Source organism: Mustela nigripes, chromosome 8 (assembly GCF_022355385.1).
Source record: "Mustela nigripes isolate SB6536 chromosome 8, MUSNIG.SB6536, whole genome shotgun sequence".
Lineage (NCBI taxonomy): Eukaryota > Metazoa > Chordata > Mammalia > Carnivora > Mustelidae > Mustela > Mustela nigripes.
In genome coordinates, this window is record NC_081564.1 from 41,884,073 (window position 1) to 41,905,129 (window position 21,057).

Sequence of the window (21,057 nt, forward strand, 5' to 3'; positions counted from 1 at the left end):
GCCGGAGTTCCAATTCAGGTCTTAGAATTCCAAAGCCCAAGCTTTACCAGTATATCACTCTAGCTTTAGGAGAAAAGTCTTCCCAAACACCACAGCAGTGTCCCAGGGGCTGTCCAAAATACTTAGTAACCTAGGTGACACTCTGTGGAGGCCACAGTTTCCCAGACCACTAACTCCATGAAAGCTTCTCCATGCAGCACTGGCCAATGAAGGGTGACTGTAGTAGACTCAGGGGCATTTGGCCCCAGGAGTGCAAGGGCACTTTCTCTTCTCCTCAGCACCCAGCAGTGCTACAGTAGGTATTGGTGGTAGGAACACATGGGAAGAGCTAGCAGGAATGCTCCCAGCAGAGCACGTTCACCAGTTGGTTTGGAAGCAGTTAAACATTTTACCCACACCCCGATGGGACTATGCCGTTTTGTTCTAACAGTGATGGGTTTATAAGAACTGGGACTGCACTGAGGTAGAAAGAGCACAGAGTCACTGATGGCTGTGTAATCTGGACAGCATCACCGAACCCACCTTGGAAAGAACTCTGAACTCGGCCTGGCCTCTGTCCCTCTGTCCCCAGTCCTTCAGCCTGGCTCCTAAAAAAAAGTCTGAACTCGTTCTGTTCAGTCTGGCCTTTGTCAGGACCTGCGGTGTGCCAGGGATTGATGGCTGCAAGTCCAGACTTTGTATTCTGTTGCTGCAGGTTGAACTCCTCACGCTGGCTCTTTGGGTCCTCTGCACCTTCTCTGGCCATCGGCGATTGTAGGACCCGAGCACTTTCATTGTTGTCTACCTGCCTTTTATCTTCCACCCACATTCCCTTGTTTTTTGTTTGCTTTTTTTTTTTTTTTTAATCATAGTCAGACATGTACATAGTTCGAGGAGTTGACTAATATTTATTATGAATGAGATTTGTTATGAAAAATGGCAGTTGCCGGCCCGGCCCACCTTCATTTCATCATTTTCCAGTCCCGAGAGGCAGCCTCTTCAGAACATTTTTAGCATTTTCTTTTGGCATTTACTTTTCTTGCGGTTATCTACTAATGCCTAACAAACCTTCCCCAAACCCTGCAGCTTAAAACAACTGTTGTTTATTTGTTCAAGATTCTACAATTTGGGCTGGCCTCTGCTTCCTGAGGGGTTGGCCAGGCTGGCTGGCCTCACCCCCACGGCTGGGCATCAGCAGGGGTGGCTGGAACGGCTTCCTTCCAGTCATCGGCTCTCGTCCTCCAGAGATCTTCTCTTCTGGGGGAGCCCCCAGTCCTGCATGGTAGTCGGACTTTGCCCACCGTAGCTGCCTTCCAGGAGGGTGAAAACAGAAACTGAAGGGCATCTCAGGCTCGGTTCCTGAGGTCACCCATTGCCACTTCTGGCAAATTCCATCAGCCAAAGCAAGTTGTAGGGCCCTCCCAGATTCAAGAGAGTGGAAGTGGACTTGCACATGGAGGGATGAAAAGAATTACTGGTAGTCCTTTATGCAGACCTTCTGCCACAGAGCCTTTTCTTTAAGTCCCATGCTTATGGCACTCTTCCTCCTCCTCTTCCTCCTCCTCCTCCTCCTCATTACTACCATTATTTTGAGTTTAGGCATTATATATTGACTTCCCTTTATATCTGATAAGGATTTAGTCCTTTCACTCTTCATCTCCACCCAACACCCTCATGGACGCCTTCTGTTGCTCTCCATCATCTCGATATAGTCACATCACCGTCTTGATTAAAGCAATATTTAGTGTTCACTGCTGACTCCTATTTCTTTCTTGCATAACTTCTCTTCTTCTAGAGTTATTTTGTTTGCTTAGCTTCCTAGATATATACATGTCATCATCCATCCCGAATCTCTTCCAGTTTCCCGGATCTCTACGCAGGTGTTCACCTGTAGTAGATGTTCTCTCATTTCCATCTTTTTGAAGAAATCTTCCTTGGAGCCTTCTGACTTCCTCAGGGTTAGGGTTAGGTTAGGGTGTATAGTGTGCATGTATACGGGGGACACACACACACACACACACACACACACGTCTTTCTGGCTTTGTTCCTTATTTTAGTGGAATGCATTCTCCAATAATGTCTTGAGGAAAGTATGCATGAGAGGTACGTTTTAGAGGGATCTGTGGGTTTGAAGAAATCTTTATATTACCTATTTATTCATTTGAGAGATTTCTATGTAGGAAATAATTTAGCCTTAGAATTTTGAGGGCATTGATCTATTTTCTTTTAGCTTTGTTGTTGAGAAGTGAGGTAACTTTTTAAATTTTTTCTTTTTTTTTTCCTTTAGGTAACCCCCCCCCCCCCCTTTTCCCCTGTCTGGAAGCTTTCAGGATTTTCTTTTTGTCCTCGATGTTCTGAAATGTTGTAGTGATGTGCTTTGGAACAGATCTCTTTCCTTTGTGCTGGGAAGTAATAGGCCCTTTCTCTCTAAAGACTCCTATCCTTCAGTACTGAAAATTGCTGTTAAGTTCTCCTTCTGATGGTTCTCTACCATCAAAGAAATATTCTTTTACCCAAAACACCTGTTACTTGAATATTGGACCCACTGAATCGATTCTCTAAACAATTATTTTTGGTCTTTGCTCCTTTTTTTTTTTTTTTAAAGATTTTATTTATTCATTTGACAGACAGAGATCACAAGTAGGCAGAGAAGCAGGCAGAGAGAGGAGGAAGCATGACCCTGGGATCATGACCGGAGCTGAAGGCAGAGGCTTTCACCCACTGAGCCACCCAGGCGCCGCATCTTTGCTCTTTTCCATTTACTTGCTTTTTTCTTCCTACTCTCAGAATATGTCAACCCTATTTCCCAGCTCTTCTATTAGGTTTTTATTTTTGTGATCATACTTTTAATTTCCCAGAGCTTTTTCTTTTTCTCTGTGGTTCTTTCTTTGTTATAGCATCCTGTTCTAATTTTATGGATATGTTATCTTCTCTCACCTCTCTAAGGATTTTAATGGTAGAATATTTTTCTTGAAAATTTTATCATGTCACCTGTATTTCCTCCAGATTTCTTTATCTGATTTCTTTATTTTCCTCTTTGTCTTTTCATGTTAGAGGCTGTGTCAGATGTGTGGTGTCTTCTCATCTGTGGGAGCAGGTTATTATAAGGGTTAATTAGAACCTCTCTGTTTCTGTGGGATTTGTGAACTATGACTGTCACTCTAAGCTGAACTGGCTGGGCTGTTCCACCGGGGACCTCCCAGAATCAGAAACATTCGTTTGTTTTCCTTTTAACTGGTCAGATTTCCCAGGAAGAACCTTCCCGTCTTTGGCCTGAAGGGTCCACACTGGCTGACTGAGTGGGAGAGGAGGACCGTGTGTCTGGACATTCAGTGTGTAAACTTTCACCTTTCCCCCGATTCCACAACAGTCCCCTCATCTCAGCTGTTCCTGGTGTCCTCGAGACAAGTGACCTTTTGTTTTTAACTTCTCTGAATAACAAACCTTAGACCTTCTACTGTAGTCAGGGAGGGCCAGTTACCTAGCTTGGCAGGGGGACTTGAGAAGTCCAGCTGCTTTTTTTTTTTTTTTCCCCTGCATACCACACAAACTGTTTAAACTGTGTAAGTCAGTGGGGTTGTTTTGCTTTGTTTTAGTTTGGTATATTCACAGGCTTTGAAACTGTCATTACAATAAATTTTAGAATATTTCTGTCACCCCCAAAAGAAATCCCATACCCATTAGCATTCACTCCCCATTTTCACCCTCCAGCCCTGGGCAGCCTTTGAGCTGCTTTCCAACTCCATGAATTTGTCTCGTGTAGACATTTCATTTCATAGAAATGGAGTTGTATACTATGCAGTCTGTCATGACTGGCTTCTTCCACTTTGCATGATGTTTTCAAGGCCATCCACGTTGTGGTGTGTGTCAGTGTTTCCTTCCTTTTTATAGCTCAGTCATACTCCATTGTATGTCTCTATGCTAATTTATCCCTTCATCGTTTCGTGGACATTCAGGTTGTTTCCACTTTTCTCTGTTACGACTAATAGCCGCTACGGACGTTTGTGTGCAAGGTTTTGTGTAGACATTGTCATGTCTCTTGGGTTGTCATGTCTCTTGGGTGTATGCCTAGAGCAGAATGGCTGCATCATACAGTGTCTCTTTGCTTCACCTTTTGAAGAACAGTCGGACCGTGTTCCAAAGTGACCGCACCATTTCACATTGTCACCATAGCGTAGGAGGTTTCTGATTTCTGTACATCCTTGCCACCATCTGTTATCTTTCTGGTTATAGTCAGCTGCTTCTTTCATATATGTTCATCCCATCCTCCTATTTTAGCCTTGCCTTGATTCTCCTTCAAGAGTGACCTGTGCTCCAGATTCCTTAGCCTTTTCAGGATTCTGTGGTGGAAAGCATTGCATCTTAGCCTTGCTGCTGCTAGCACAGGGGTCGGTTTCTTGGGTCTGTGAGGTCAGTGACTATCACAGTGTGGAACTCAAGGGCTCCCCAGATCTGGGTCTTAGTCTTGGTCTGTCTACTCATAAGTTGTGAGACCTGGAGTCAAGTTATATACCTGCCTCGAGGCTCAGTTTTCTCATCTGTAAAACAGAAGCATCGTGAAGGGGAAGTACCTGATATATAGGAGGTATTAACTAATTATTAGTTCTCTCATTTTCCATAAACATGGTGGATATTCAAAAAGAAAAAGATTTACGATCTTTCCTTCAGGAATTCATTAGCTGGTAGTAGAGATAGACACAAGTATAACTCTAATCTACTTAATTCTCAACAACTACTGGGTATCTGTAACATGCTACAAATGCACTAGCTGCTGAGGGTACAACATGGCAAGTTTCCTGTTTTCTGTGTGGTGGCATGAAAACCAGAACTGGAATATGGGGCAGATGAAGGAAAGTACTGTCAGATGGATGCAAAGGGAGTGTATGGGAAGAAGAGGTAAATTCTAACTGTAGGGCATCACATACTCAGTCCTCAAACCGACTGAACGTCTTCACTTAACTCACTGAGATTTTCACATCCACAGGCCCTCCATCCTGTAAAGACAGTCTGGGTGCACTTAGCTTGGGCCTCTAGGGTGTGAGGAAAGGTTTTGAGAACAGAATAAAACACTGCACACCATGTCAGTCTTATCTGTCATCCTCAAACCATCTGTCTGCCACTGTGGGCCCCATTGTAGTGTTCTGCCCTCTAAAATGTTCCGTAGTTAGGAACACTTGACCTCTCATCTTCTCTCCTGGGGCTTGTGTAGCTTGATGTGGGTTGCCCACACAGCCACAGAGCCATCGGCTCTGGCCTCTTTCTCTTTCTCTGGCTCCGTCACCAGCATGAATGGTTTGTTTGTTGGCTGCACAGCTGGGAAAACGTGGCCGTGGGCCCTGGGGGCCCTAATGAACTGTGGGTAAGTATTACCTGACCGACTGCACCCAGGCTTTAAGGATATGAGAAAAGGATTCTAAGATCAGCTGTTGAAAACATGGAGTGAAACAAAATTAAACAAGTTTTTTTCCTCTTTCTATTAGCACTTCTCAGATTTCTAATAGTTTAAAAACCACGATGAATTGCCAAGAAAGGGGTATAGTATGCCGTGTTTCCCAAATTCTCTCTGTCCCTCCAAAGGGAAAACATTAAGAAGACTCACTTAAGATGCTTTTCTGTGAGAACTTCCCTGATCATCCAAGTGAGATGTGATCTGTGGTACTTGACGTAAACCCCTCAGAGTTCATGATTTTCTAGTTGTAGAGTTGGTTGAGATAAAACTTTATATTCTTTTAGTAGCTGCTGTAAGAATTCCTGATCCCCTTTTGGGATGAGGCTTAAGACAAGAACCAGGAGATCCTTGAGTCTTATTAGGGGTCACCTGGAAGGACTTTGTTTTCTTGAACCCCTGAATGAGTTTGAGTATGTTAATTTGGAGACAGAGCTGAATTGCTTTAATAACAAAAATATGAGACATTTGAAGTTCCCAGGGAAATTTCAGGAAGGAGACAGGAGTCAGTCAGACTAAATGCTGCATGGGAAAAAGATCAGAGAGGAAAAAGAAAACAAACAAACAAACTAATGGTAGGCCTGCTGAAAAGAAGCTTTGGCCGGGGGAGAACAGAAATGTCTAATGGGAAATTTTAAGCTATTTGCTGTGAGGGGTACAGCATAAATCACTCTTTTGTTTCCACTGTGACATCCTCAGTGATGCCTCCTTTGCAACATCTGTGTGTGAGTAGATCCTTCTGCAGATGGGACAGGATGGAGGGGAGGCTGGAGTTGGCAGGGGAGGCTGACATCTGGGTGGTACCATTCCCTGTGCTCCTGTCTTATCCACTCCACTAGGATCCAAGCATGTTGTTTATTGAATGAGTGAATAATAAATGCATGGATTTCTAAGCAGAAGCAGCAGATAAGGGTTTCTCATTAATCGAGACTAGACCAAGCTACTCAGCCATTAATATGATGGGATTACTTAGTAAAGCTGGCCCAGAGGAGCTTAACGTGTATTTGTAGAAATAACCAGTCACTGAGTGACTGAGAAAGGTGCTGTTCTCTGGGTGGCAAGCATGTTCTAACATGTAGAAAGAACTAAAGCATTAATCTTTGACATAAGGAGACTGCTTTAATTATGAAGACCTGGCCTTTTAGATTCCCAGCAAGATCTCTTCCCTGTTCTCTGAGTAAGGAAACGATGATAAAATACAGAGCTATCACACTTCTCATGTCTCTGCTGGAAGCAGTTGCTCTCTCCCTTGGGTTTTCAGAGCACCTCATTACACAGTAGTGCCCCAAGGCCCACTGCATTGCGTTGTCGATGTCCTACATCTTGGGTTTTCTCACGACATTTGAAGGTTCAGATAGATCCACGTCCTGCATCCCATTTGGGGTCTGAAAAAGAGGATCACAGAGGCTTTATTTCCCCCCTTGAAAGCCTGTCAGCTTCTTGAGGGAAGGAACCGGGTTTCACTCATTTCTGAAGCCCCTCTGCTTGGTGGTCTCTGGTCCAAATAAGTGCTTTTGAATTGAACCGCTTGCAGGGGGAGAGCTGAGTGCTGGCATGTCATGGTGACCGGCTCAAGAGAAGCTGATTTGGGTTCCCTGGAAAGTCCTCACCTTGACACCTTTACTTGTTGTCAGAAGTTGCCTGAGAAATCACGAGACCCAACCCTTGGAAGAACTGTAAAATGGATTCCTTATCATTGTGATAAGGAATCACATTGCCTTTGTCTTGGTGGGGGTTGGGGGGGTGGTGGTCGATTCCCACCTTTTGGTAGAAAGCTTTGATGACCTATTACTTTTGTTTCCAGAGGGGCCTTCATTTAGGAATTCCCAGAACAAGGTTGTGTTTTGAAATGTATTTACTGGGAAACCATCTGTAGGTCCCAGTTATCCAATGGCAAGGAAGTGGGGAAAGATTCCGTTGTCACTGCAGAAGCCATGCTGTGCTCCTGATATGCCACATTTAGACGTGACCCCGGATCCTGGCATCTGAGAGGGAGGGCTTTAGGCTCACTCAGTTCTGTGACGATAATGTAACCCTCTGGACAGCTGGTTATCCAGTCATCGTTCGACAAAGTTTATTTCGCCCCCGCTTTGTGGCAGGCATGGGGGATTTGTTCATGAAACAAAACAAAAAAGGTGTGTGCTCACAGAATGCATGATAACACCACACACACACACACACACACACACACACACACAACATACACACTCAAGGATAGTATCAGAGAATAATATTAAAACAGGGTGGTATGACAGGGATGGCCAGATTGTGATCCAGAAAGGCATCCCAGAGATGTCACACTTCAGCCAAGACCTGAATTAGAAGGAGTCTCCTCAAAACAGGAGGAAGAGCATTCCAGCCGGAGGGAACAGCCAGTGAGGGGACTCTGTGGTCTTTCTCAGAAAGCATGGCATGCTCCAGGAGCAGAAGGACAAGTGTGAGGTGAGGGGAAGGTAGAGAGGATGGAGATCGAAGCCGTGGGATCCCTCACCCACCGCGTGCTTCTCTGCCTTCCCAGGGTTAACCCGTGTCTTTTCTTCTCCCACAGACGACTTTGCAGAAGAGGAGGAGGTGCAGTCCTTCGGTTACAAGAGGTTTGGTGAGTTCTAGCAAAGCTCTTTTCCTTCTCCATGCCTGATCTGGGTTGTGGTAACAGGCACGTGAATATGTGTAGTTCTGAGGTCCAGTTTTGGTTGGAAATGGAGTTTCTGTGTAACAGAGGATGATTTCTCGTAACCCTGATGGTAATGGAACAGGAGCTGTGCCCAGGCGTGGAAAGCAACGGGATGCTCTTGGGGTTCTCTGAATACAAACCGGATGGTTTAATATGTGGAACAATGGGCAAGATAACTCTGTGACAGGACAGAAGCAAAAATACACAACATTTCTCTGTTTTGATATTTGGAAAACATTTTTGCCCTCTTTTCTCGTCTCATGTCGATAACTTAGCGGATAAGTGAACTTAGTGGATAAGTGAGAGGAAGACTTTCTCCAGGAAACCAGGCAGACAGAGGTGCCCTGTGGTAGCCTGGAAAGTGCCCCCCAGAGACATGTATGTCCGGATCTCTGGAATTTGCACGTTACCTTCGATGGCAAAAGGTGCTTTGCTGATGGGATTAAATTGAAGACCTTGAGATGGAGAGATTGTCCTGGGCTACCTGGTTGGGCTCTGAGCTCCATGGGAGTGTGCTCGTAAGAGGGAGGGAGAGGGATGTTAAATGACTGAGGAGAAGGTGGAGGGCAGGTGGGAGCACATCACTGGAGTGATGTGCTCTGACGGTGGGGAAGGGGCCACAGGCCAAGGACTACAGGTGGTCACTAGAAGCCAAAAAAGGCAAAGAAATGGGTTTTCTGGTCCGAGCCTCAGGAGGGAGCACAGCCCTGCCAACATCTTGATTTCAGCTGACTGGAGTCGATTTCAGACTTCTGGCCCCTCAAACTGTGAGAGGAGAGCTTTGTGTTGTTTTAGGCCACCATGTGTGTGGAAATCTATTACGGCGGCCGGAGGGAACTGAAACACGGTCCTCCGTCTCTGAGGCTGCTGCACACCGTGCGAGTCTCTCTCCTACCGCGCGTCTCGTGCTCTGCACTGGGCTGCCAGTGAACACGGCAGGTTCCAGAGACAGCTCGAGGGAACTGGGCTTGTTCCATCCGGCTTGTTCCTGTGCCTTGGCAAGCGGAAAAGAAGAAGGATGGAGGAGAAAAGAATGAGTGAGTGAGTGTGTGTGTGTGTGTGTGTGTGTGTGAGAGAGAGAGAGAGAGAGAGAATGTAAAAGAGAATGAATCTACTTCCTGTTGTTTAAAACAAAACAAAACAAAAAAAACAACTCCTGGCTGGACTTTGATTTAAGTTAATAGTCCCCAGCTGCTTGGCTCCCTCATTGCTTTAGCATTCTTCCTTCTGGATATACTTCTGCATCTCTTTCTGTGCAGAAGTAGGGCTTTACAGTGGGAATGCAGTGGCATCAAGCCGACAGCTCCTCCATTCATGTGCTGGCAGAGATGCTCAGCACTTTCTCGCCAGTGTCCTTTATCTGCACGTTACCTGTTTCTGGACTGGTGCCCTGTGTTGCCCTGCTAGGGTGGGCTCACTCAACATGATAGCAGGAGCCAAGATGAACCCGGGAATTAAAAAGGGAAAGAAAGAACAGACCAAAATGCAAAGGTAGAAATAGGGGCGCCTGGGTGGCTCAGTCCGTTAAGTGTCTGCCTTGGGCTCAGGTCATGATCCCAGGGTCCTGGGATCAAGTCCTGCATGAGGCTCCTTGCTCAGCGGGGAGCCTGCTTCTCCCCCTGCCTGCTGCTCTCCCTGCTTTGTGCTCTCATGCTCTCTCTCTAGCAAATAAATAAATGTTAAAAAAAAAAAAAGGTGGAAATAAAGAGGGAAATCAAACTTGTCAAAGAAGGCAAAATCAATATTGACATGCCTATTTTGGAAATCAGTAGGTTGCAGATATTTATTTGGACATTAGTTGAAATATGAAGAACCATGAGGGAAAGTTTCTTTAAGAAGAGTGACTGGGGGGTGCCTGGGTGGCTCAGTGTGTTAAAGCCTCTGCCTTCGGCTCTGTTGTGATCCCAGGGTCCTGGGATGGAGCCCCACATCCAGCTTCTGCTCAGCAGGGAGCCTGCTTCTTCCTCTCTCTCTGCCTGCCTCTCTGCCTACTTGTGATGTCTGTCTGTCAAATAAATAAATAAAATCTTCAAAAACAAAAAGTGACCAGATGGCTGGGTGGATCAGGCAGTTGGGCATCTGCCTTCAGCTCCAGTCATGATCTCCAGGTCCTGGGATCAAACCCCATGTTGGGCTCCCAACCTGCTGGGAAGTCTGCCTCTCCCTTTCCCTCTCCCCATGCTTGTGTGCTCTGTCTTTGTCTGTCTCTCAAATGAATTAATAAAATCTTTAAAAAAAAAAAAGTGACCTTGAGAGTAATTTTATTTAAAATTTCATGACTCCGTGACTAGCTACATGGGTGGGGATTTGGTGAAAAATACACACAAATAATAGTTGCTGGAAGATTTAATTATTATTAATTTATTTAATTATGTGTGGAAATCATAAACCGATGACTTAGAAGACACACGGTAACAACTTACCAGTCCTGGAGACCGTGAGCAGAGAGGCGGGAGAGAGAGCAGGTGGTGCGGGTGGATGATGAGGGTGAAATTAATGTGGGGCATCTTGGAAAGGGTTATGAGAGAGGTGTCCCAGCATTGAGAGTTCTTGGGGTGAGTCTTTAGTCAAAGTGATGGATATCCAGCCTAGGGGTAGAGCAGAATTTTGGAGATGGAAGAGCCTTTGAGATTATTTAAAGCAGCCTTTCATTTTATAGATAAGTAAGGTGAGGCCCAGATAGACTCAGTCCTTGCTCAGCTGGACGCTGGGTTTTCTACCCCTCAGGCAAGCTAGTCTTGGGGAAGGGTCCCACAATGGGGCTGAGGTGATTTCTCATATCCTAGAAGGGTCCCTGCAATTCTAGAACCCTAAAGTGGACTGCAGCCCCATCATGGAGCCTCATTTTTGCAAGCCCCAGGACTCTGGTTCTGATTTTATTGAAGGTAAATGAGTTTTCAGTCGTAAGAAGTAGTCAAAGCTGGTCACTGAATGCTGCAGAACTCAGGAAGTCATTCCTTCAGATATGGTTCAACTTTAACCATTACAGGAAGACAGAGTCGAGGTAAGGTGGTGTAGGTGGGAGGAATCCAGAGACCCCACAGCCCTGTATGACCCCCCACACACACACTTACTCTTATGGCTTGAAACCCATCATTTACATGCTGTAGGCCTCAGATGCTGCATCTGTGCCATGGGCAGAGTGACCCCTGACGGGATGTAAGTTTACCTCACAGGCCTGTGGTGAGACTGAGAGAGATACCAGGCGGACCAGTGCTTTGAAAGTACAGCGCTATAGAAGCAAAGGTGCTGTTATCCCGCTTCTCAGATGAGGGGCTTTTGTCACTCTCCGGACATTTTGCTACAACCACTGCCAAATATCAAAGCGTGTCAGGTCTGAAAACTCATTCCTGAAGAGATGCAAAGGTAGGACTTACTTTTCAATGTGGTAATACCGACTTTTACTTTTGGTGAAGTAGACTAGGGTAACATACAGGATTTAGTTATTGTCTAATTTTAGGTATGTCTTGTTTATGATCTGCATAACTGAAATTAGACTACTGGTGAACCAGGGGTTCGTTATTCACAGGGCAAAGGGACTGCTCACTATTCTAGCAAATTGTTACTTGGTGGCTTGTTTCCAAAGGTATTTGATTTTTTGTTTTTTTGTTTTTTCATTTTTCAGTGTTCCAAGATTCATTGTTTACGCACCATATCCAGTGCTCCATGCAATCTGTGCCCTCCTTAATACCCACCCCCAGGCTCACCCATCCCCCGCACCTCTCCCTTCCAAAACCCACAGTTTGTTGTAAATTGTTATTCAGAAGCATTTGCTACATGAAGTTGGGACTATTTGTGTAATAATACTGTGCTTTTGCAAATTTGGTACAAAATTACAGTAAAGAGCAGAATGGGTGATCTTAACCTGGAATCAGGTGTGGCATGGTATTATTTTAGGACAGTCATTCCCTATTTATTTGGGAAATTATTACTGCATTTCAGTCACAATGATGAATTTTTTCATTATAATAATGACTGTTTCTATAATATATAATAATTATATAATAATATAATAATGACTATATATAAACTGTTTGTATATAAGTATATATAAATATATACTATTTATATATATATATATATATATAATATATATAGTAATGTAAAAATGACTGTTTTTCTTCAGTCTGTTTATATGTCATGCTTGTAAGCCCCTTTCCCAGAATTTCAGATATGTGTCTGCGGTGGGTGACAGACTTAAATCTGATGGGTTTGCGACTTGTTTCTCTGACAGAAACTTCACTGAGGGGAAACTCTGAAAGGTTAATGAAGGAAGCATCTTCAAGCTTTAATCAGGCTCTCAGGGCCAGCATTTCTCAGTCTCAGTATGCAGAGCTAATTAATTTGGGATGTAACTATAGTTACGATTTGCAGAGTTCATTCTTTGGAACACAAGGCACTGTATATTAATTTGTATCTTATATAGATAGAATACAATATAGAGTACAGTGATATTTTTCTACATATTTCTCAGTTACTCTTTTCTTTGCAAGTGTCCATATGGCTCTGGTATCTTTGTTATTATAGTGAGCAGAAAAGGAAGGAGAATTAATTCATATTATAAGGGGTAAATATAAATTTATAAAGTTTAGAATTTATGGTAAGTTGATCCAAGAATGTCTTCTAAAACCTTCTGATTAGTCATATGGTTAACACAAATGCATTCAAGTTTTGTTTTCTTAAATTCTTCTTCATTAAGATGATACAGAGTAGAAGCAACAAAGAATGTCATTTCCTTTCCAAGGGATAAGTGCATCAGAATTCCATAGGAGAAGGGGAGAAGTGTGGGAAGAGGAATGAGCCCCAGAACATGTGTAGAAATGATCATAGCAAATCCAGCTCACATTTGTATATCACATTTATCTTTCCAAAGGACAAACATATTTTTCTTTCGCAACAACTCCATGAGGCCAGCAGGCCAGGTGTTATCTTTCCTGTTTGTTGGCTGCTTTTTATCTTTCCTGGAGGCAGTGGGGGGCAGTGGTTAGGTGTATGGGCACTAGAACTAGGTGTATGGCTTTGGATTTGAGTTCCCAGACTCCCCAACTGTGTGACCTCAGGTGCATTATTGTGAAATCTGCTTCCTCATTTGTAAAGTTTGGGTCATAATAGGCCAGCTCCATGAAGCTGTGGAATTAAATGGGATGCTGAGTTCATTAGCACAGTGCCTTGCACACTAGGAACATCCCGTAAGTGTTGACCATTATTTTAAAAGTTCCTTCTTGGGGCTTCTGGTCCTGCTGCTTGAACGTAGAGCCTAGGATTTAGTAGACACCTGGAACCTTCTGATATCCAGCAGCCTCATGAATTCTTGTTCTGTCATACCTCTTGCTGTACTGCTAAATACTACCGAGAGGCGAGAAGACCTAGCGACAGAAGCTCTGTGCCCCAGCTTCCCGGTGAGTGGTGTGGGTGTCTAATAGTAAGCACCATGCTGGATGTTTTGGGCCCCTCCCTCTAGAGCCTGCTTTTCCTTCTTTCTGTGCTGGGGCAAAAGAGCACCTAGACCTACTTTGTTTCCTTGGTTGCGTTGGGTTGTCTTGAGTTATCTTTGGAATCTGATCTGGTGTAATAATAAGATGTCCAAAGCTGGAATGGTAGAGGAGCAAGAAATCCATGTCTCCACCTGTGAAAATCATGGGTAGATTTAAGGGTTGCAAGTGACCAACTGGGGAGCAGCTGGAAACGTCCATTGTTTGGATTTGACAAAACTGTGACACTTTCTTGGGGCTCCGTAGCTGGGAGTATTAATAGTGACGAGATAAAAGGATCTGAAAAATTGCCAACTGTGGAACAGTAACAAAAAGTTGAAGCATTCTCTTTTTTAAGGAGAACTCAAGTCTTGTGTAAAAAAGTAAGTGGGAAAATTCTGAGAGAACTACTGAAAAATTATTTAGGGGTTACAGTTCCCAAAGGGGTATCAGATGTCTTTTTCTAAGTGTGTTCACCATTGTGTGCCCTTAAATAGTTCTGTTCACCTGCGACTTCACAGGCCTCCCTATACCCGTTGTTTCAAACACGCTGTGCTTTTTCTTTTCCCGTTTTCCCTTGAATGATCATTTCAAATTAGCAAGACTATCTGGACAGTGCTGGACATGTGGAAGCAGGCTCTGAAGTCTGTACAGAGCCCAGCCCTGCTCTAGAACGACCCCTAGCCTCCTTCTTACCTCTGCCATCCTCCAGACCATCCTCTAATGATATCGATGAAAAAACCTTGGCAACTGCCATTAAACCACTGAGCTGTTTCCTGCCAAGAGTTTTAGAGGAGCTTAATGTCTAAAAGTGTGAAAGGCCACACGGACTTCTGTCAGGAAGTCCAGTTCTGTCTGAGGTACACGGTGGGCTTCTGCTTTTGGTGTGGAGGAGTGAAAGAGTTCACTGAGAGGATACCAAACTCTCTTTGAGGAGCTGCCCAAGATGAACACTTGGATGCCTCAACTTCTCATTGTTTGGGCTTAGGGACCAGGCTGCCTGTCTCTTCTCTCCCAGGGCTCTTCTAGAAGCTTCATGTTTGGGTTTGAAGAAGGCCCTGCTTTGAAGTCATCTCCCTCCCCTACCTCCCTATCACCAGGACCTTTCAAGACTGACACCAGCAGAGCTCACCCCCTTTCCCTGATAGGAATGCCAGGAATTTCCATCATTTCCTTGGGGGAGAGATTAAATAAGCTCAGCATGGGACTCGCCTTTCAGAAGCACCTTTTTCAAGCATCTGTGAATGGAAATGGTTTAGGAATAGGCAAAGAACTGACCCTGGGCAGAGACACAAGTTAGGGCAGGAAACAGGAGTCTGAGTATCCCTGTGGGATTTCTTGGAAATGTTCAAGCCATTTGCATCACTTACTGGCAGGGTTTTATTTATGTGGCTTTTTAAGTCCTAATGAAGTTGATATTTTTTATTTTAGAAGAACTTGGTGTCAAATGGCTTGTGGAAAAGTAGACAAAAAAGAGCTTCTCAGTCAGAATCACCTTGAAGCTGGGGCCACCTGGGCAACTCAGTTAAGTGTCTGCCTTCAGCTCAGGTCCTTATCCCAGAGTCCTGGGATTGAGCCCCACACCAGGCTCTCTGCTCAGTGGGAGTCTGCAGGGAGTCTGCTTCTCCCTCTGCCTGCTGCTCCCCCTGCTTGTGTGTGCTCTCTCTCTCTCAAATAAGTAAATAAATAAAATCTTTAAAAAAGAAATAAAAGAATCACTGTGGAGGGGATTTGTAGAACTCCCACAGCCCCCCTACCCTCTGCTTCCAGTCAGGCAGGTAGGGTTTCCGAGACCCAAGAAAGGGAATTTGGTAGCTGTCACTTCCTTTTAAATAACTAAAAAGATTTCCTAATTTTTATCATTAGAGATAATATTCATGACCTCTCTTGCCCGCAGTGTTTTTCCAGGTTTTCACTTCTGCTCTCATCAAGAACTCACTGGTTAGGCCAGGTCCTCCCCACCTAGTGTTTTTTGCTCAGCAGTGTTAAAAAAAAAAAAAAAATTTTGTTCCACACGGTGGTCCCATGAGATTCTGATCTTTTAAAAACCATTTTCCCATAAGAAACAATTAAGAGTCGTTTCTCGGATATCTACTGCGTGCTAGGAAGTTTCCCCCTCAGTTAGTTCATTTAGTTTCTTAGGTGGAAATTACCTGCAGTTTACAAGTGAGGAGGGTTGAAGCCCACGGTGGAGTGGTCTGGCCAACATTTGAGTTCATCTGACTCCAGCACCCACTTATCTTTCTACTCTGTCCATGGCTGACACAGAGGCGTCCATTCTCAGGGCATCTCAAGATTTTGGTGGGAAAACAAACGATCATAGGTGTATGTGGCTTCAGTCCGCAGCTGTTTATACATGGGTTTATGTTTCATAACTCACGGTATGTATAGATTGAATGCTTGAGCCTGGTATTTTCCAACCATTTTAAGTCGAATTCCTCCCCACCCTTTCCTGGTTTGTATTCTGTTCTGAATCCTGGTAAGAGTGTGGGGAGGGAGAATAATTTGTTTTTCCTACAATTGGGTTGAAGCTGAATGTGGTTTGTTTTTATTTTTAGAAAAACGAAGGGAAAAAAAAAGATCTACTCAGCCATTTTTCTGTTCAGACAGCATGAAGGCATTAGGCTGTTTCCAGTGCTTAGTTGTTAGGGGTAGGGTGGGAAAGAGTGATTCCTTTTGGTAGCAACTCCTAGTAACTTAAAACAGACGAACTCTGCAACTTTCCTTGAAAGGCTTGAGTTGTTCATTTGGTGGCCTGGGAAAGGGAATGATGTCTGAGAGTCATGGGTTTTGAGGGAAGCCACGGCCCTCAGCTCGGTTGTGAACTAGGGTGGCTCTTGTCCTGCCTCACGTTTTCTGCCGGTGCCCCTTGCTCTTCAGGGCACTGGTGGGGCTTTAGCTTCGGACAGTCTGGTTTACGTGCTGGCTTTGCCCCTTACCAGCAAATCTCCAAACTCTCTAAGCCTCACTTTGCTTAGCTATGAAATGGGAATAGCAAGAAAACCTTCCTTGCAGGGCAGAGGAATTCTAAAATTTGTTAAGTAATATAGCAGGTCTGCACTGAACTGTGGTGGCCGTTTAACTGTAGACAACTCGCACTTGGCTTCGCTTCACTCCCCTCCCCTCCCCTCCCCTCTTCTCCCCTCCCCTCTTTTCCCCTCCCCTCCTCTCCCTTCTCTTCTCTTCCCTTCCCTTCCATGCCCCTCCCCCTTCCCTTCCCCAGGAACCAGCATCCCACTTGGCGCTCTCTGCTCTCTGATCCCACCTTCTGTCCTCCCTCCCTCAAAACCTCACTGCCCTCACTCCGACTTACCAGTGCCATAACTTTATTTAGGGAATATCAAAGGAATCAATTTTCTTGCAGGTCTTTTTAAAAATAATGAAAGACTTGGCAGCCACCAAGCAAAGAATGTGTTTTAAGGAAAGTAACACACACTGCGAAGGGGGGGGGGTGGCTGAGAGCAATTTTCATGGAGGGGGTGCCCTAGCATCCTCATGGCTGGGAGAATGTCCTCTGGGTTTTATTTCCAGCTTTGTCACTTAGTGGAGAGATAGCATGGTGGGGGGGGGGGTTGACCACTTAGTGCCTCATCGTCCTCATCAAAAGTTAGGGGTGGTTAAAAAAAGATAGGGGTAGTTCAAGTATCTATCTGTAGGGGAGTTGTGAGAACCGAATGAGTGTGATCTGCCTCACACTTACAGAGAACCACATAAGAGTTTGTATCATAGAAAGTGACAGGAACGGTCACAAGGCGGCTGCAGCATTTCCAGTGGGTGAAGAAGTCTTTGTTCCAGTGCCTTTTCGGAAGCAAGGAAGCTATGCCAGGCCTTTGGTAGACTCTCTGTCACAAGTCATTGGCCAACGTTGAGTCACAGTCTTTTCCTAAATACATTATGGACAAACGAATGGGCTGGCTCTGGTTGGCTTATCTAATCATTTGGAGTAGAATGAACAGTGAGGAAGTAAGTACTCTGATCACTATTGTTATGTGTAACTTAATATCTGTAATATCTAATATCACATAATAAATATACTATATGGTTACATCTATAATTTAATGTTAATTTAGACAATGGTTATTATTAAATAATAATGTGATTTCATTATAATCTGCTCCATTATTACTTATACTCTGTTCCACTTACAAAATTATCATGTTGTATATAACACAGGAAAAAATTCAGTTTACTCACAAAGTGATTACAAGTTTACTTTTTCTTTTGGTAGAAATTAAACACTTTTTTAAAATATTTCTTTTCAGCGTAACAGTACAAGTTTACTTTTAAGTGAATTATAATTTTGTAATAAATGGAGCTACAAGGTGCTGAACTCTGAAGACTACAACTCTCATATTTTCAGTGAATACAACTCTTGCCACAGGAAACATTGTGAAATTGGTGTCCTGTTCTGAGTCATAACTATAAACACTTTGTGCTTCTTCCGATGTTTTTCATTTTCATCCTTTTTATAAGTTTTTAAAAGTTGACATTTGGCCCTGATTGAAACAAGCTTCTCTTTTCATATTCTAGGATAGGTTTTTTCTTTTCTTTCTTTTTTTTTTTTTTTTTTTTTTTTTTGGTATAAATATTTCCATACACAGATCAGTTTCTTTCTGATGAAGATAAAGGACTAGAGACTTGTCAGGAAAAACAGGAGTATGGAGCTAGAAGTCGGCAAAAGTTCTGGCAGAAATTTAGACTCCAGTTTTACTCCAAATGCCTAAAGATGCCTCTGTTCTCTGATATTTTGAAATAACCTTTCTGTCACATTCTTTTTGTTCTTTTGTTCTGTGAAATGCATACGTAAAATTATTGTGGACATTTTAGATTGAGTCTTGAACCTGAGCTCAGGCATTCAAAGTAGTGTAAGTGAGGTACAAGCATACTCTTCCCCCTCTTTCCTTCATTTTGTACTTGTAAGAGGATATCCTCCTTATCGCCATTTGGTCCTTTACTGGGACCATTTGAGGAGTACCATAAAGATGTAGTGATGGCTCTACCTCACATTTTACACAGAAGTCTTACCGTTGAATTGTTTTTGAAACCGTTGAGGGGAGTTGGGAATCCGTCTCATTCTGAGGAACATTCACTGACTGCCCTCCATGTGCTGTGAATTGTGGTACAAAGGTGAATAAAACAAGGTCCTTTTCCTGACTATTAATCATCATCAATGTTTATAATTCATTTTTTTTTCAGTTTCTCAGAACATAAGAAGGATCATAATCCTCATGAAAACAAAAACTGCTTTTAGAAATCTCTCCATACTGGTAATGGCCTCATTCATAAATCTCCTCAAAGGGTCCCCCCAAAGACTCATAAGGTAAAGATAGACTGGAGAGGTGCCATTTTGTGATGGAAATGATATGAACTGGGTGTCAGAGATCCGTGCATAAATCCTGCAAGTGGGAGTGAAAAAAGAGTAAAACAGTTGGGAAACAGGGTTCAGGGGGAGGAGGGGCGTTGTCCCTTGGCCCAGAGAAAAGGTGACTGAAGCGTTAATGAGAGTTCGGGGAAGAGATTCAGGCAAGGAAGAGGGGCCTCACACAGTACTCTTTTCTTACAAAATATATGCACTTTATGAGATTTGCTGAGAAATTAAAGCAAGCAGTGTTCATGGGAAAATGTCATTCTAAGTCAGTGCAATATGAAAATGATGTGACATTTATTAACTATCCGTAAGTGCTGAGCATCGTGCACAATAAAGAGGGGAGACATAGGCTTTGCCTTCGGGAATTTCAAATTTAATGAGAAGCAGAGTTTTCCAGCATTGGCACATTTGCATAAAAGAGAAATATCAGCCAAGACTGCAAATTGTTTCCCCACCCACCAGCAGAATTTCAAAAGGCACAATAGAGGGCACCACATGCCAGATGGAATGTGAGCCGCCTCTTCTTTCTCCCTCCAGTGTTGTTGTAAGTTCGGTATTGGCAAAACTTCAGAGGTCTCCGGAGAAGGTTGGGAGCTCTCCTTGATGCGCATCCCTGTCCGTCTGTACAAGTGAAGAAGGCATATGCAGAGTCCCCTTCCTTTGCCCCACAGGAAAGGTTCAGGATGAGGTGTATGAATCCATGTGATAGAAGCCCGTGAAAGAAGGTTGGAAGGTAATTCCTGTCTCCGTATGGTGTACACACCATTGATAACAGCTGTTTCCAAACTGCTGCCATGTGAATCCAGTCTGCTTATTGACAGCAGCTCTGTTCATTTAAAATGCAATTCTGAAAGTGTGGAACTGAATAATTTGGTTTGGAAGCCTTCACTCTTGGTTGCACTTTTGCACATTTTGGTAGACCAAAAGGTACCTCCTATAAACAGGTACCAAAAGGTACCTCCTATAAACATGATCTCAGGACCCTGAGATCATGACCTGAGCCGAAAGCAGAGGCCTTAACCCACTGAGCCACCCAGGTGCCCCAAGTCTAGTAGTTCTTTTGAGCCATCTCTCCCATCCTCCCTCTCCCTCTTCCTCTCTGTCTACATGTGCACACCCCCCTACCTGTGTGTATGTGTGTGTGTGCATGCATGACTGGGTATTTGAAAAGATCTGAATTAGAAGAATGTGGTCTTCACCATTTCAGAATTGTAGTCTTTTTTTCATCCATATTAACTAACTATGTGAATTTTGCAAAAGGATGTAAATGCTCTGGGTCTCAAAGAAGCTCTTCTGCAAAATGAAGAGGGTAGAGTAGGTGATTTTGAAGACTCTTCAGGCCATGCAGTGGATTAGTAGCTATAGTGTCCTCCAAAGTTCTGTTCTGCCCTTACATGTGATTTTAAATACATGATATTATTTTTTACTTTTTCTTTCACTTAACTTCAATTCAGAATAAATATTTTTGTGCCCTCACTTTAGTTATATTTTCCCAGTTCTCTGACACAAAAGTTAGTTGGCAAAAATTGGCAGATAGAAAACTTTCTTCTCATTAGTTTTGTTTGAAATATTAGTGATCTCATGATTATTGATTTTCCATTTGGTTATATGTTCCTTTCATGTAACTTTAGAAATTTTGAAACATTTTCTAGGCTTACATGTTTTGAAACTCACTTTATTCTAGATTTCTACACTCAGTCATGGAATAGTTTCGTCCCTCCCAGGTTCATAAAATCCATGGATAATTATTCAAATACACATGTCTGCAAATTTAACAAAAAGCATAACATTTCCATTAATAATCCCAAGAAAACTTGCAGTTTCTCCCAATTCAGTGATCTGTTTATATTTATCATATTATGAAATTTTTCTTCTCATGTTAATGAAAGACACATTGCATGAAAACATAAATCCATGAGTTATCAACAAAGGAAAAAAATCATTTTAGCCATGCTCCTTATTGAGAAGATGGCCCAGTGGGAGCTGTGACCTTCGTACCTTCTCAGGTTAATGACCAAGTATTAGAATCCACCAAAAAAAAACCAAAAAACAAAAAACAAACAAACAAACAAACAAAAAACTGGGTGGTCTTCTGTGCTTTGCCAGCTTTTGTTCCTTC

The 21,057-nt window shown here is 43.4% G+C and overlaps 1 protein-coding gene across 1 annotated transcript in view; it reads left to right on the forward strand.

Annotated features, from left to right (window-relative positions):
• The window catches only part of COLEC12 (collectin subfamily member 12), a 193,564-nt gene that overhangs the window by 9,212 nt on the left and 163,295 nt on the right, over positions 1–21,057 (forward strand). Inside the window, exon 2 of the mRNA XM_059409305.1 lies at positions 7,974–8,024. Within this exon, the coding sequence (XP_059265288.1) occupies positions 7,974–8,024 (51 nt within the window). The remainder of the gene's footprint in view (positions 1–7,973; positions 8,025–21,057) is intronic.